General features: G+C 38.1%; 2 protein-coding genes across 8 annotated transcripts in view; one reads left to right on the top strand and one right to left on the bottom strand.

Moving 5' to 3' along the window:
* Positions 1-1022: 1022 nt before the first annotated feature.
* On the bottom strand, positions 1023-8551 carry ubiad1.L (UbiA prenyltransferase domain containing 1 L homeolog). 2 transcript variants are annotated; one of them, XM_018225664.2, is made up of 3 exons: positions 8297-8551; positions 5239-5815; positions 1023-1995 (listed from the first exon to the last, which is right to left on the bottom strand). In XM_018225664.2, the coding sequence occupies exons 2-3, from the start codon at positions 5792-5794 to the stop codon at positions 1514-1516; spliced, it is 1038 nt and encodes a 345-aa protein (XP_018081153.1). In that variant the 5' UTR covers positions 5795-5815; positions 8297-8551; the 3' UTR covers positions 1023-1513. The 2 variants fall into 2 exon arrangements, with proteins under 2 accessions (XP_018081153.1, XP_018081154.1); XM_018225665.2 differs by having other exon boundaries at positions 8312-8551.
* LOC108696363 (serine/threonine-protein kinase mTOR) overlaps positions 8526-17357 on the top strand; it is a 122286-nt gene continuing 113454 nt past the window's right edge. The window contains exons 1-3 of one of the 6 annotated variants that reach the window (XM_018225661.2): positions 8526-8544; positions 10106-10189; positions 11974-12036. The gene's annotated coding sequence lies outside the window, so the exon portion shown is untranslated. The other 5 variants (XM_018225660.2, XM_018225659.2, XM_018225658.2 and 2 more) reach the window with 5 other exon arrangements.

Below are 17357 nucleotides of genomic sequence, written 5' to 3'. Positions count from 1 at the left end.
CTCCAACATCTAACATCGAGTATAAGCCGAGTTTTTCAGCCCCCAAAATATGCTGAAAAACTCTACCTCGGCTTATACTCGGGTCAAGTGCAAAAACGGTCGCCAGCGTCCAAGAATATTCGCCGGCGTCCAAGAATGGTCGCCGGCATCCAAAAACGAGACGCCGGCACCTCAATTTTTTGATTGAAACTTACCAGAAGCTGCTGCATTTCTCACCCTAGGCTTATATTCGAGTCAATAAGCTTTCCCAGTTTTTGGAGGTAAAATTAGGTACCGCGGCTTATAATCGGGACGGCTTATACTCAAGTATATACGGTAACTAAACCAGACAAGGATTTTGAAAGTTTTATCATGGTCAAGCCTAGTAAAGGAGAAGGAAAGTGTAAATATTTGGGGTATTAGGCATCCCCAGTGACTAAAAAGTTGTCTATTTTGTTCAACTGCGCATGCATTTGCCCGGGAAATTTGAAGAAAGAAAATGCCGGAACTGGATCGCTCCGTGGTGCTCACTGGTATAACCCTGGGCTGGTGCAGTTTTCTGCTGATAGGAGCACCGGCAGGGGGTTTCTGGTAAATCAATACAATCACTTGGGGTTGCCTAACATTTGGCACCCCCAAGTGAACAAAGCCTTTCCTTCTCCTTTAATCTCTGAAAAGGGAGAGATAAATACCTTGTACATTTAACATACAAGCAATTAACTGACATTGCCTTAATCTTTGTTTTTTTCTTTTTCATAAGGAAACTGCAACATGCAAATTTAGAAGGATTTGATTTTTATGCTGCATCTGGTTTTTTTTAACAGGAAAGTGTCTGTATGCCTTGAACACTCCTTTGTAGTGTTTTCCTACTTTTTATACCTAACCTTGCATCCATCCATGTTCTTTTACTTACCAGTGCCAGAGTGACATCTCTTTTCTTACAGGAGCTGCAGCTGAACATGACTCGAGAAAACAGTTTTAAAGAAAAACAAAAAACACTTAACTTTGCAACCTTTGCAAGGTTAGAAGTTACAATAAAAAGATTTGCATACATCAATAATTTTATTGAAGTCTACAGGAAGAGTAAAGATAGAAAACAGTGATAACCTAACACAATCCATGCCAAAAAATCTCCCTGATTGAAGAAAAAGCACTTGGGTATTTTTTTTTACTGAATTACCGGTTAGGGTCAGTCCACACGAGCAGATTCGGGGAGATTCAGTCGCCTGGCAAATAATCGACTCTTCTTCTGGGCAACAATCTCCCCGAACTGCCTTTGCATGTCTTCCTGTCCGCTAAACAGCTTAACAGTTCATTGTGGCATTACAAATAGGGATATAAACAGGGTACCTTTAAACAGTTTACTGAATATTTTGATACAGTAGAAATTTTGTCTGGTGATGACATAAAACACAAAATAAATAAAATCTGAGGTAACAGGACCACTGTGACCTTTTCATATTTTCATCATTTTATTGTGTTATAATTACCCTCTTGAATACACCATAAAAAGGTATAAAGATTTTTGTTATAGTCACGGAAGAGAGCCAGCTGGGGCTAGAACAATTCCAAAAACATAAAAAATGCCAATAAGGAGATTGAGTTTGGCTGTCCTCTGTGGAATTTTGTTGAAGTTTTGACTTCTGAATTGTCTCTCTAGAGAAAAAGCCAGTGGGACAGTGAGCAGTGGCAAGGCCATGCTTATCGTGTACCTTGTTGCAAGGATTGAAAATATAAGATACGGAAGAAAAACAAGCAAGTTATACAGCATATATGAAAACATTGGGCCAATGAGAATGGCAAGCGTTACTATGCCAGCCTGTCGATCAGATTCCATGTCCCGAGTATTGTTACTATGAAGAATGGCTTCTGTGCTGAGAGCAAGGGGCACAGCATACAGCAAAGGAGTTACTGCAAGGTAACCAACTTGCACTGCATGAGCAAACATAACAGCCAGTGGACCAAATGTGATAAGGATTACAAGATCTCCCAGAGCAACATACTTAAATCCTATTCCTGTAAAGATACAGAAAAAGATACAAAAAAATCAGTATTAAAACAAAGGGTCAGCGCTCAACAACAGAGCCATAGATTTAAAAAACAAAAAAACTAAAAGCACTATTTTGCCTTAGCAATTTTAAAGAGAAGTTACAAACGAAGAAAGCTAACATGACAAAGGAGAAGTAATATTTAAAGTGATCCTGTCATCGATAAACATGTTTTTTTCAAAACACATCAGTTAATCGTGCTACTCCAGCAGAATTCTGCACTGAAATCCATTTCTCAAAAGAGCAAACAGATTTTTTTATATTCAATTTTGAAATCTGACATGGGGCTAGACATTCTGTCAATTTCCCAGCTGCCCCTGGTCATGTGACTTGTGCCTGCACTTAAGAAGAGAAATGCTTTCTGGCAGGCTGCTGTTTTTCCTTCTCAATGTAACTGAATGTGTCTCAGTGAGACATGGGTTTTTACTATTGAGTGTTGTTCTTAGATCTACCAGGCAGCTGTTATCTTGTGTTAGGGAGCTGTTATCTGGTTACCTTCCCATTGTTCTTTTGTTAGGCTGCTGGGGGGAAAAAGGGAGGGGGGGGGGTGATATCACTCCAACTTGCAGTACATCAGTAAAAAGTGATTGAAGTTTATCAGAGCACAAGTCACATGACTTGGGGCAGCTGGGAAATTGACAATATGTCTAGCCCCATATCAGATTTCAAAATAGAATATAAAAAAAAATCTGTTTGCTCTTTTGAGAAATGGATTTCAATGCAGAATTCTGCTGGAGCAGCACTATTAACTGATTCATTTTGAAAAAATTTTTTTTCCCCATGACAGTATCCCTTTAACAAAGAAATAGAAATGCTGCACATTATGTTTTGGGGGTGTACCAGCCCAAGGCAACCAAAGTCCTTTCGTAACGAAAATATGTGATTCTGAATATATCGCTAGTTGCTCCCCATTTCTTTTGCAGTCAGTCACCAGTTTAGGTAGCAATTTAAGAGTGTAACTTCAGAGGAAGCAAACCTTACGGCTGCAAGGGGGCCCAGGAGGTATAGTGGCCCCATGAAGTCCTATGCATACATCATTTCAATAAATATAGGTAAAGCAAGTCAACCTCTATACATTTTTGGAGCCTGAAAAATAATTTGCCGTGGGGCCCAGTAATATCTAGAATGTAATAATCAGGCCAGTTGCATCAATTTCTGTGACAGACGAAACACATTTTCTGCTTCATGAATTGTGACAATCTGAAAGTTTAGCTTTTCAGCATCTTTCCAGCATAGACGGAGCACTTGCAGGGTTAGTGACACTCCTTTTAAAAAAAAAAAAAAAAGATGGAGAGCTTGTCTGCACAAATGTAAATGCCGGAATTATTAATGTTATAGATATGCTAAATCTTGAGGGTGGTGCATTGAACCCTTTACATATAAATACAGCTTTTATAGCCATATTTGTTTTTAGGATCTATTAAATTCTTACCATAATTAAAGTACCTGGCAGCCAGCAACTAACCAAAATTTCCATAACGGTATCCTGGCTCTGCCCAGTTGGGGATTTAGGGAGTTTTAAACTTAAAAGTGTTCAGTGCTTTTGTTGTTCTATTCAGCTATTTGGCATAAGAAAACACAATTGTGTTCCCAAGTGAGTCCAAGTGAAAGACACAGGGGATCATTTATACACACTGGGCAAATTTGCACCTTGGCAGTAACCTATAGCAACAATAACTTTTTTCAGTGAGCTGTAGTCTGAACACCGAAAGCAATCATCTGATTGATGCCATGGGTTATTACCCAGGTGCAAATTTGCCCAGTGTTTATAAATAAGCCCCACAATCTTGCATGGTTATAAGTTATTCAGACATGACTGCATCAATAAAAAAAAATATTATGGCTGCTCCTATATAGCAGAAAGACGTGCTATCTACAAACATAAAATAGTGGGACTTCACCCTACTGCACATGCACAAAGCAAAATCTTATTCTAAGGGGCAGATTTATCAAAATGTGAATTTATAACTCACCATTTGATAAATACCGTTCTAAAAATCCCATAGGAATGAACAGAACATGGGCGAGTTTTTATTTATTAAGCTCTAAACTCACATTTTGCTGAATATAAGTTCAGTGCCAGATGTAGCATACCTCTGGCCTAAAAAAAGTTTGGATTGCAGTGCTGTGGCATTATGTTGCCTTGACAGACACAGCAGAACTTGGCCTGCAGAGAAACACGGGTCGAGAATCCGCTCCTCCGCTGCTTGATGTGCCTGCACCCAAATAATTTAGCTCAGCCTGGGTGCAGGCAAACTCTCTTGTTTTGGTGCCAAATCTGCAGCTTTTGCCTGCACCCGGGCCAAGGTATTGTATCTGGGTGCAGGCACATCAATCAGTGGAGAAGCAAATTCTCAGCCTGTGTTTCACTGCAGGCTAAGGTCCGCTAAGTCTGGCACAGGCCTTAAAGGGGTTGTTCACCTTTACATTAACTTTTAGTATGATGTAGAGGGTGATATTCTGAGACAAATTGCTGTTGGTTTACATTTTTTATTATTTGTGCTTTTTGAGTTTTTATTAAGCAGCTCTCCAGTTTGTAAAATTAGCAATCTGGTTGTTAGGGTGCAAATTACTTTAGCAACTATGCACTGATTTGAATAAGAGAATATAAACAGGAGAGGGCCTGAATAGAAAGAGGAGTAATAAAAAGTAACAATGACAATTCAATTGTAGCCTTACAGAGCATTTGTTTCTAGATGGGGGGCAGCGACCCCCATTTAAAAGCTGGATACTGTCAGAAGAAGAAGAAGAAGGCAAATAATCAAAAACTATAAAAAAATGAAGACCAAATGAAAAGTTGCTAAGAATTGCTCATTCTATTCTATTGGTCATTTACTAAAAGTTAACTTAAAGGTGAACCACCCCAGGGAGCAAACCCGACAATTCTATTCACTGTGTGTGTGTGTGTGTGTGTGTGGGGGGGAGGTGTAACATTTTGGTTCCGATGATATGACCTGTGCAAACCTATGTACATTGCTAGTGTTTATTAATAGCTTTAGATATTGTACTTACATGTGAATTATGTTCATATTTGCTAGTCTGTGAGCACAGTAGTTGGCAGGTATATGCCCTGTGTATAAATATTTTTTGTCAAAGTTATTATGTATGTTACATAATCATACTATATAGTGATGCTGTCCCCAATTAAACCTACACACATTCTTGATCAAAAAAAAAGTTATTTCTTTAATGTTGTTTCTGTCATACATACCTCCCGTATAAAGGAACGAACTAGACAGTCCTCCAAAATATATAAGAGCCAGGTGTTCCAGCTTCAGCTTGGATAGGAAGTAGAGGCAGGCAGCACACAAACAACCCAAAGTGTAAAGAAAAACACCAAACCGCACAACATCCTGCGGTTCAAGGATATGGTCTACCAAGGTTCGGTCATCACTTTTCTTGTGATCAATACCTTTGGAGAAGTCATAGTATGTGTTTACTAGATTCCCAGCTCCATGCACAGCTAGCACTGCCACAGCACAGACAACAAAAAGCAATAAATCCAATGAGCCTTCAGAGCGATAGGCAATGGCAGTTCCCAATGCTACTGGAATAAGAGAGGCACTAAAGCTCCAGGGACGTAGTGCCAGCACATAAGTGGCACATTTTTGTTTGAAGCTGGGAGCCTTTGGTAGAGCTTTATTTATATATGGAGGCGCTGTGCCATTAGACAATAAATGGGCCTCCCCAGAGAATTTTGTCAAGTCCACGCCATTTAAGTTCTCAGTTTCAATACTAACATCATTCAGGCAGTCATCTGACTTCATGATAACCTCCAGTAAGTGCAACTGCAAAAAAAAGAAAAAAAACCCCAAAAACGAAATTGTGATATATTAGATATCATTAACACCAGCATATAGTAATAAGATATTATCTGATAATCTGTGATGAATGTGTATCTGTTTTCATGCCCTCAGGTATAACTCTGATCACAGAAAGTTTTTAATTCCATAAATCCTAGCCAATTGTGTCCACAACTGTAACTGAGAAATGACTACATTAATTTATAAAACATCAACAGTTAGTAAGAATCTTCAGTATTTATGTTGATCAGTAAGGGAGCACAGCAAAATAGTGGATAAGGCTTATAAAGAAGGCTAATATTTACCGATATGAACATTGAAGCCCTAAAGATTCTATCATAGGTCACTTAGAATAATTATCATCTTCTGGTTAAAAAAAAAATGCCAACTCAAAAAATTATTATTTTGCCTAACAAAAGAAAACATAATGCTAAGCAACTTTGCAATATACATTCATTACAATTTTTCTATGGGTTTTAAGTTATTTGTATATGTATTGCTATTAAAAGTAGTGTTTGTCTGTCCCTTTCTGTTCTCTGCCCTGATGGCTCAGACAATGTAAGACAAGGCAGCGGATTAACAGACCTGTCTTTACTGGAGAACTAAGACTTATAAGACTTTTTAAGACTTTAAAAAGCATTGAAAATGTTTAAAAAATGGATATTGGAAAGTTGCTTAGAATTAGGTTTTCTTTTATTAGGCAAATTTTTATTTTGGGGTTGACTTGCTCTTTAAGTATTCATTTTAAATGGATAATTTTCCTTGAAAAAGAATGATTTGTCGATAAAAGCATTCAATATCCATAGGGTAAATAGAAGTATTCAGCTTATAAGAGCATTATTGTTCAAAGGGGCAGTATATCCTTTTTCAACATTAGTTTGACAAACAGGACTTGTGTTGAACATCCAGGGCAAAATATGAAAGTAAAGTCACAATCTGCTTTTTGTTCTTCTGAACAAAATGAAAACAAATCACCAGTATACGGAGATGCTATTTGTATAATGATCTGATCTAAGAGACTGCCGCAGGAGGAAGAAGAGATGGGTTTGTCTCTATAGTAGACTCTTTAGTAGACAAAGTAGACAAGTGATTTTTTAGATGGTGTGCTTAAAGGAACAGTTCTGTGCAAAAATAAAAACTGGGTAAATATATAGGCTGTGCAAAATAAAAAAAATGTTTCTAGCCTTTATAGATGACATTTTTGGCTAACCAACTATATTAGTAACATTATTTATTTTGCACAGTCTCTCTCTTTTTACCTAGTTTATATTTATACACTGAACAATTCCTTAAAGAACACGAAGAAGAATGTGACTTTACTTTCAATTTCAAAGTTTGTCAGTAGCTAGGCTGACCTGATAGGGAACTAAAGCCTGTAATTGCTTGTGTTTCTGTCGGTTTGTGATTGGCTAATCCCCTCCTACTGTGCTTCTGGAAAGGACCTTTACGACAGACCCACCCTTTGAAACATGGATTGGGACTATAGAAGAAGATCTATAGGGAGCTCCAATAACAGGACCATTTTGAAACATTGTAATTATTTTTAGCCCAAAGTTAAACCACAATATATTATTATATATTATAAATAAAAGGTCCCAATGGGGACTGAAATGTCGGTTATACATATTATGCAAGAATTTAATTAGTTTTTTTTGACACTGCAAGAGCTGACTTTTGATCATATCATTATTTATTATTATTGCCTACAAAATTAGAGTGTATTTTTAGTTATGCTATATAGGGTTGCCACCTCCTGCCACTACACAGGCGAGTCTAGTGACAACAGAGGCGGGTGGATGATGTCAGGGGCAGGCAAGGTGAGCTTGAGGGTTTGCTTTTTATTGCAGGGGTCGGGTTATGACGTGGCAATTGCCGATTGGCTGATCTCTATGCCATTCATTTTAAAGCCCTGTCCAGATTTCCTAACTTGAAAAATCGTACAGGTGGCAATTCCCTTTAAATTTCAATACATGCCTTATTCATTGCACCAACGTTAAAAAAAACCAACAGCAACTGGCAAACTCATGCAAAAATAACTACAATGATATTCACTGTGGCCAATTATATTAAATTATTGTATGATGAAGGACAAGGAAAGTCAGCAATGTAGAAAGGACTATTCTGTAAAGCAACCCATATGTGGCCCCATTGCTGCCAGTTAGCAAGTAGTTGAAGGCAGCTGTGGCTGGACAAAAAGAACATAAAAAAGCTTTTTGGAATGTTGTACCTCAATTGATCCTTGGAGGTCAGCTTTTTGCCAATAAATAAACTTAATCCGTGTACTGACGGGTAAAGGGATTAAAATAACATTGCTTGTTACTTGTGGGCACATCAACAGATGCATCAAAGCAGTGTCAGTAATGGTAGCATCCACAACTGCACAAACGATAGATGCAAGAATATAACAGAGCTTCAGTATATCCCTCTTTAATTTTAGATAATAAGAGGACAATCTTCTCTTCTTACCAGTAATTCAGATACCTGCGATGTAGTAAATGACACCTCTCATCCACTAGTTCCGTCCTTTAGCTCAGCACAAGGCATTAATGCTCCAGTGTGGGACGAAAGTGCAATTATGAAGGAGTTTGTCTCAGGTTTTACCTCACTTCCTTCTATCAGCAAACTCGCGTTCCAAACCGCAACTCCACAAAACATGGCCGTGCGTTCCAGCTGATATTGCGTGTATTCTGTGGGCGAAAGGGGGATAACGGAGGGTACTGTTATTTATTATTTTACCTCCCTTCTCTTAACTGCGCGCTTGAGTCATATTTGACTACGCAAAGTCAAAGTGCGGCTATTTGCACCTTTATTGAGTAGAGTTCCCAGATGGAACGCAGTGCCGCGTGTAGAAGGAAATGAGGTAAAACGCCCTGGGACAGTATACTCTTCTACTTCCCGTTCGGCCCGCGCTGCAGATTTGATGCTGTATGTTGTGCCAAAGGACGGACGAAATAGCGGCTGAGGCATAATTTGTCACAGTGGTGTGGTCTGAGGGAGTGGTAAGAAGGAACATTGCGTGTTCATCATTCCGCAGTAGCACCGGGTAATAACCTATTACTGTGCTTGACAGCAGTTGTGAATTCTGAAAAATATTGATCCTTCACATTGATACAGTTATGTTCATTTCAGCTGTTTGTGCAGGACCAAGAGATTGTGTCTAGTTACACCTTAAGTTCTATAAAGATATATTTTGATCTGAGAATGGGAATCTAAATTAATTACTAATCAGCCTTGTTTTGTTATGTTTATGTTCTATATGCACCATATTGGGAGTCCATCTCTAACCTGAGGTAACAGCAGCACAGAGCATGTGCAGTGAATCAGCAGAAAAGTAGATAGGGTCACCGTGCTACTGGGACAGTGGCAAAAGGGCTGTGGTTGCCTTGGGCTAGAACATAATCTGAAAACATAATGTGCAGTATTTATACCACACTTGTTTGTTAAAGGAATTGTTCAGTATAAACATAAAAACACGGTAAATAGATAAGCTGTGCAAAATAAAAAATGTTCTCAATATTGTTAGTTAGCCAGAAATCTATAAAGGCTGGAGTGACTGGATGTCTAACATGATAGCCAGAACACTACTTTGCAGCTCTCTTATTGGTTTCCAGGCAGTAACCAATCAACTTGAGGGGCGGGGGCACATGGGTCATAACTGTTTGCTTTTAAATCTGACCTGCATGCTAAGTATCAATTGCAAATTTACTGAACAGTTATGTCCCATGTGGCCCCTTAAAGGAGAATTCAACCCCTTATTGAAACCCCCCCCCCACCCTACATACACCCTCCTCCTTCACAATCTAGCTGCTACCCCAGGTAAATGCCCCTGACTTTTTACTTACACCTTGGTGCAGATTCTGTCCAGTGGAGTTCACGGGCACCATCTTCTTCTCTTCGGTAATCTTCGGGAAGTGCCGTATTGGTGCATACGCAGTTGGAGCAGTCTGCCAGTCCCGAACAACTGCGCATGCGACAAAAATCAAGGGAATTGCGGAAGCGCCAGAAGAAGATGAAAAGATTACCAAAGAAGAAGAAAATGGCGGAGGGTTTGCATTCTCCTTTAAAGTCACTGAGTAACTCAGAATTAGAGAACTGCAAAGCAGGAAGTAGTTTTCTGGCTATTATGTTGGACATCTAGTCACTCCAGCCTTTATAGAATCCAAAACTATATTGATTATTTTTTTTTTTTTTTTTTTGCACAGCTTATCTATTTATCCAGTTCATATTTTTACACTGAACTGTTCCTTTAAGCTTTAGTTCTCTTTTTAATTGTAGACTCCACTGCGGAAGAAACTGATGTCAATGATGTATATTTCCTGTACAGAGCTGTGGAATATGTCTGTGCTATATAATTAACAGGTAATCAATAAACACACACGTATTCATATACAAAACAAACTGAATATCTGTGCAAATAGTTATCTTAAAGGCCTTAATGGAATCTTACATCACACCATCAACTGGTAGGGCATTTTGCAGCCTCACTATGAAGAACTATTTTAATCAATAGCTTACTTTCATGGTAATGTTTAGCAAAATCTAAGTAGGTCACATAGACAGTGATCCCAGTGTCTAGTTTCCTGCTCACCTGCTCATAAAAGGCCATTCAATTATTCTGGCACGATTTATTACACATAAAACCACGATGGCACACTCATAGTATTTAGTATTGGGATTTGAAAGTATTCCAGTATTTTGTCCATTGTTACCCTCTTTAAAGGAGAAGGAAACCCTTTTGCAAAAAAACCTGTACTCCCCACCCCAGATAGACCCTCCTCCCATGCTAACTATGGTGGAACTCTGCTGGAAGAATCTGCGCCAAGGGGTGAGTATGGGGTATTTCCCCGGGGGGGGGTTAGTTAGCCTGGTGGGAGGAGGGGGGGGGTTTACGTAGGGGTGGGAGTACGGGGGTTTTTTTTTGCAAAAGGGTTACCTTCTCCTTTAAAGAGTTTTTCTACCACTGACATCAGACTAACAGGACTATAGTTCTGTGACTTAGAGTCATATTTGCTTTTTGAATATTGGGACAATTTGCTGGCACAATGCCAGATCCTCTCATTCTTTTACATGTCCTCTTAACTCCATCCATTCATTTTGCTCCTCTTTTTTTTTTTTTTGTACCGTATGCCATACCCATTATCCATTATCTTTCATTCCCAGTTATTCTTTCCCTGATTTTCCATTTCCATTTTCTTCCCCCCCCCACTGAACTTCATCCACCTTTTTGTGCATTTGTCAGTATATATTATAATTTTTCACAGTGCATTACTAGGTGCTTCTTAAGGGCATCTATCACACAAATAATAATCAAGATACTCTTCATTATCTCACTCTCAGCAACCTTCATGCTGTCTTCATGGAGAGATCTGGGTCAGATTTTGATTTACAGATAGGTCTAATACATCTTTTAGGGGGGAATTCCCTTTCCTAGCAGATGTTTTAGAACTAACTCAAACAAACAACTTCAGTATGGGACCTGTTATCCAGAATGCTCGGGACCTTTGGTTTTCCAGATAATGGATTATTCTGTAATTTGAATCTTCAATCATTAATATGTAAACATTAAATAAACCCAATAGGCTGGTTTTACTTCCAATAAAGTTTAATTATATCTTAGTTTGGATTAAGTAGAAGGTACTATTTTTTTATTACAATGAAAAAGGAAATTATTTTTAAAAATAATGATTCTTCGGATAATAAGAACTCTATGGGAGATGGCCTTTCTCTTAATTCGGAGGTTTCTGGATAACAGGTTTATGGAAAAGAGATCCCATACCTGTAACACAATATATCTTCTTTGAAAATTTGCCATTGCGGGCGACAAATCTCCCCGGAAATGCCTTGTAATTGCCACACATAAATTACCTTACTTGCGGCATTGGGCTTAATCTAGGGGAAATGCGAAAGCAGGCATATTAGGTGAAATAAGTGGAATAATTGGGGGGGGGGGAATTTTTCTCATCCAATGTGCCTTTCCAACTTTATTTTATATAATGCTTTCATTATTTAATAGTTTTGTGACAAAGTCGCTAATATCATTACACTATATGAAAGACAAATATAATCCCCCAACATTGCGCCAATCTTTTTTTACATCTTTTTGTCATGATAGTTTTTATCTGAACATTTGTTTATTTCCACAGAATCAAATTACAAGGCTGCCAATAAGATGAATTTAGTCACCAGATCATTGGATATTCTTTCTGGTAATGATTTCATTATTTTGCATTGTATTGTTATGTTAATACATTTTTAACTCATACGTATTTGTTTTATGTGTGTTTGTGAAGGTATGTGTGTATTCTAGACACATTGGCATATTTTATATATATATATATATATATAGATAGATAGATAGATAGATAGATAGATATAGATAGATATAGTATTCGTATACCGGCACTCACCATATACTAAGTAATGTCCCGGGTGCTCCTCTTGGTTATGAACAATATAAAATGTTTAAGAGCACTCATGGATAAAGCTTGAAGTGTCTTTATTCAAGTTTTCACACATTCACACAATCCCCCACATCTAAGCGTTTCGGTTCTCCTTAAACCGTTGTCAGAACAATAACTGTAGTGATACATGGGGTAACTGTGAGTGAAGGGCAATCTCACAAGTCATCCTGACGACGGTTCAAAAAAAAAAATATTGATATATTGATATATATATATATATATATATATATATATATATATATATATATATATATATATATATATATACACTAGAAAAAAATGCTAGATTATAGCTCACTAAGTAGGAAAATTGACCTGGGTGTACAAACCCCAGGTCCGACACTTGAAAGATGACCAGTTGGACCTTAGGAATATAAAAGTCAGCAGAACTTGCACTCACCAAATCTGCCGGATGGCCCGGGTGCCGTACCCCGAACCCGTAGTTTAGGCAATATAATAAATAGTGAATAAAGTACCCCCTCTTGTAAAATATAAGGATATTATAAGTTACCGAGGAGTTTCATGACCATATAAAAACACGAGGCCGAAGGCCGAGTGTTTTTATACAGGTCATGGAACTCCGAGGTAACTTCTAATATCCTCATATTTTGCAACTGGGGGTACTTTATTTATTATAATACACAAGTTTCAGTGAGTCATGTGACGGAAATGACATCAGAACTCACCGTTTATAATTGATGACATCAGAACTCACCGTTTATAAGGATATAATTTACAGGATATTCATGGCTTTTGTGTATTATATCAGAAATAATAGTGCACTCACTCCTGCAGCCAAGGTGGTTGATGTAAAAACTCGAAACTTTATTCCATCATGTTAAAAGATATACGTCCTATATCTTATAACATGATGGAATAAAGCTTCGAGTTTTTTCCATTCAGCACTTCCTAGATGTCACTGCTCTCCCTACATTACCCCAGTTCTCTTAAGCATTTAATTGTGTAGCCAGTGCATGGGGATGGACATCAGGTCCCCCCATTCTGGTGCACAAACAAGATTCTGAGATAATTATGAGTTCCCAGACAGAAGGAAACAAGATTCAAATAATATATATTGTGTAATTAAAGTTCATTTTGCTTGACTAATGTGATAAAATACGATTTTGAATAATTGTTTTGGGTGACGGGTCCCCTTTAAGAGAGATTGGAGCCAGCCGAATTTTTCTTGATTGTAATCACCTTTATATTGTTGCTTATTGTGATCAGAGGTTGTACACAGGATTTTCTAGTTTGCACCAAAATGACAGGGCTCACAGAGGTGTTTTGCTTCAGAAGGGAGTCCCTGGAGCAACTTGGTACTAAGAGCTTTTAAATAACGCTGTATTTTCTCACTTGCTAAAAAGCTATCAACCTCTTCTCAAAGCTATCTAGTGCCAATACAACTGATTCATGGGGAGAATTCTAGAACTTCGCGGCTCTTATTCTAAAAAACCCTTTCCAAACATTAAGATGGAAGCTCCTTCCTTCTAATCGGAATTTAGAAGAATTCTGTATCCTTCATAACCCCATTATTTCCATTATTTAATGGAGCCACACTCTTAACCTGCATCTTAATCTTTTTATTAATAATATTCTTAATAATAGTATTATATATGTTTTTTAAAAATGAGAAATTAATACATTCGTGGAATTCAGAATTTTTATATCCTGTATAAGGGGTGAAGCCGCTGAGTTAATATGGCCTTATGACATTGTGGCTGATTCTTTTTTTTTTCTTTCTTTTTTTTTACATAGTTATCACATTAGCACTTTAAACGTTATTATATTATTATTTATTATTATTATTAATAAGCTATCTGAAAACAACTTAAAAATGCCTTTACTGTGGCTAACTCTAGGATCACTTCTTGGCTGTTTGGGTTGAGATTCAATCTCTAGCCAACCAATTACATAGGAACCTTTCCTCCACATACTCCTTTACACCTATTTTGAAAACAGTACCTAATGTTTTCCAGAGGACTGTAGTGGCTACCATAGAGTAAGTCGAAGTGGAGTAAGTTGCCCAAGTGGATTTGGGTTTATGATATCTTCCCCACCTCTCGTAAACCACATGTATCACAAAAAGCATAAATCCATCGAATCATTTAGGATAAGCTTACCACTTTCCAAGTTGGGTCCGGGTGCTCATTCCCCAGACCTTCAGCACAGGGGAAAAGGATAAAGTTATCCTTTTAGATGTAGTGTAAAATAAAGTATCATTTTTATATTTAATTTCTGGCTCAGTGATTCAATTTCTGTTGGATGTTCCGGATTGGTGCCTGCCTAATGCTGTTCTTGATGTGAAATCTTCCCCACCTCCACACATTACCAGAAGCTAGTGCCTGGGCAGCTGCAGGGGTGAAATACTCGGGTGCTGTAGTTTCAGCTGGGAAACATTAATTGTGTGTACCTGACACCTCAAAGGCTGACCCAGATCTACCCCGGCTGCCCTGATGTGTGCCCCAAATGTAACCTGGAGCAAGGCAGTTGTATGTAAATCTTTTGGGAATGTCCAGGAGTCAACACTGGTCAGTGATTCTGACTTTTGTTGATACAATCTCGGGACTTCAAACGTATGCTCCCCGGCACTTTGTCTGTTGGGGCACATGAATGGATTGGAGCTAAATAAATATAATTCTTCAGCTTTTCAACTATGCTAAAAAAGCAATCCTCATGACATGGAAAGCAACAACCCCATCCCCCAACTGTGGGCTTTCTGGAGAAAGTTTGGTTGGGGACTGTGAAGGATGTCCCCCCAATGACCACTTTAAAGGAGAACTAAACTCTAAAAATGAATAGGGCTAAAAATGCCATGTTTTATATACTGCACTTATTGCACCAGCCTATAGTTTCAGCATCTCAATAGCAGCAATAAACCAGGACTTCAAACTTGTCACAGGGGGTCCATCTTGGAAAGTGTCTGTGACACTCACATGCTTAGTGGGCTCTGATCAGCTGTTGAGAAGCTAAGCTTAGGGGTTGTCGCAAATTATAAAGCAGAAAATGAGGTTGGCCTGTAATATAAGCTGATGCTACAGGGCTGATTATTAAATTCTGATGCTAATTGCACTGGTTTCTGTGCTGCCATTTAGTAATTATCGGTATTAATTACTAATCAGCCTTTTACTGTGACATTTATATTACATGTGTACTGGATATTTTGAGGCGGTCGCCAAGTTCAGTAACTGACAGCACCATGGAGCATGTGCAGTGAATCAGCAGAAAATAAGATGGAGAGCTACTAGGGCATCTTTGGAGACCCAGATCTTTACTGCTAAAGGGCTGTGGTTGCCTGGGGCTGGTACAGAAGCACAAAACATAATATACAACATTTCTAGCCTACTTCTTTATTTTAACGTTCTTTGTCCTTTAACCTAGCACAAAACTTCAGCATTGCTTCCATTCTCATTTCCCGGGGAAGCCCATCTCCCACCTTTCTTTCTCTTCCTTCTGCTCCAAGTCTCTTCTTCTTTCTCTCCACACCGTAATTGCTTTTTTTCTTGTTTTATTCTTTGCAAAAAAAAAAAGGAAATATTGGAAACATACATGCATTTTATCTTCTGGTACCTATATAAAAAAAACTGAACAATAATACTATTTTGCACGCAGTACATTCTGGGCCGTTATAAATGATAGTTTCTGCAAAAGTTTATTTCCTGTGTCAATGAAAGAACCTGTAAATCAAAAAAGGAGAGGAGAGCAGATAAAACACCAAAACAGCCTGCTAATGCATGTTTACATTTATTTACATGATTGCCATCTGCCTGAGGCCTTGTGCTTCCTCTATACTCCTCTATACATCTGTCTAGTTAAATGTATTCTTGGAATAAGTAGATCATGTGCTTTCATGGTTTTGCAGAAACCATACATTTGAGCAAACAAGTTTATTATACAGGTATGGGTTTGGGTATGGGTTTTTTCCAATAACTGGTCTTTCTGTAATCTCTATACTTTGTCTACTAAAAAATCATTTAAATATTAATTAACCTTGTTTTGTCTCCATTAGGATTAATTATATATCATTCAAAATAGTACCCCATATTTACATACTCTGTATTAATTGCTTAAAACATTTATTTAATTTATTACTTATAGTCATGTGAAAAAGTTTGGGAACCCTTCTCAGCCTGCATAATAATTTGCTCCACTTTCAACAAAAAAGATAACATTGGTATGTCTTTCATATTCCAGTAACATCTGAGTACTGGGGTGTTTTCTGATTTGTACTGAAGCAGTATTCAGTTGTGTGGAATTAAATCAAATTTGAAAAACTCGCTGTGCAAAGATTTGGGTACCCTTTTTTAATTTTGCTAAATCAAATGCATGTAACTGCTCAATACTGATTACTGGCAACACCAAATTGGTTGGATTATCTTGTTAAGCCTTGAACTTCATAGGCAGGTGTCCAAACTTGAGAAAAGGTGGCCAATTACAAGTTGTGCTTCTGTTTGACTCTCCTCTAAAGAGAGCATGGGATCCTCAAAGCAACTCTCAAAAGATCTGAAAACAAAGATTGTTCAGTATCATGGTTTAGGGGAAGGCTACAAAAAGCTATCGTGGAGGTTTAAACTGTCAGTTTCAACTGTATGGTATGTAATCAGGAATGAAAGGCCGCAGACACAGTTGTTGTAAAACCCAGGTCTGGCAGGCCAAGAAAAATGCAGGAGCAGCATATGTGTAGGATTGTGAGAATGGTTACAGACAACCCAAAGATCTCCTCCAAAGACCTGCAAGAGCATCTTGCTGCAGATGGTGTATCTCTATATCGTTCTACAATTCAGTACACTTTGCACAAAGAACATCTGTATGGCAGGGTGAGGAGAAAGAAGCCCTTTCTGCACTTACGCCTCAAACAGAGTTGCTTGTTGTATGCAGAAGCATATTAAGACAAGCCACAGTCATTTTGGAAAAAAGTGCTTTGGCTGATGAGACATTTGAGTTATTTGGTCATAACAAAGTGCTTTGCATGGTGGAAGAAGAACACGGCATTCCAAGAAAAATACCTGCTACCTACTGTCAAATTTGGTGGAGGTTCCATCATGCTGTGTGGCTAGTTCAGGGACTGG

This window comes from Xenopus laevis, chromosome 7L (genome assembly GCF_017654675.1).
Source record: "Xenopus laevis strain J_2021 chromosome 7L, Xenopus_laevis_v10.1, whole genome shotgun sequence".
Lineage (NCBI taxonomy): Eukaryota > Metazoa > Chordata > Amphibia > Anura > Pipidae > Xenopus > Xenopus laevis.
This window is presented reverse-complemented; position numbering and strand designations above follow the sequence as displayed.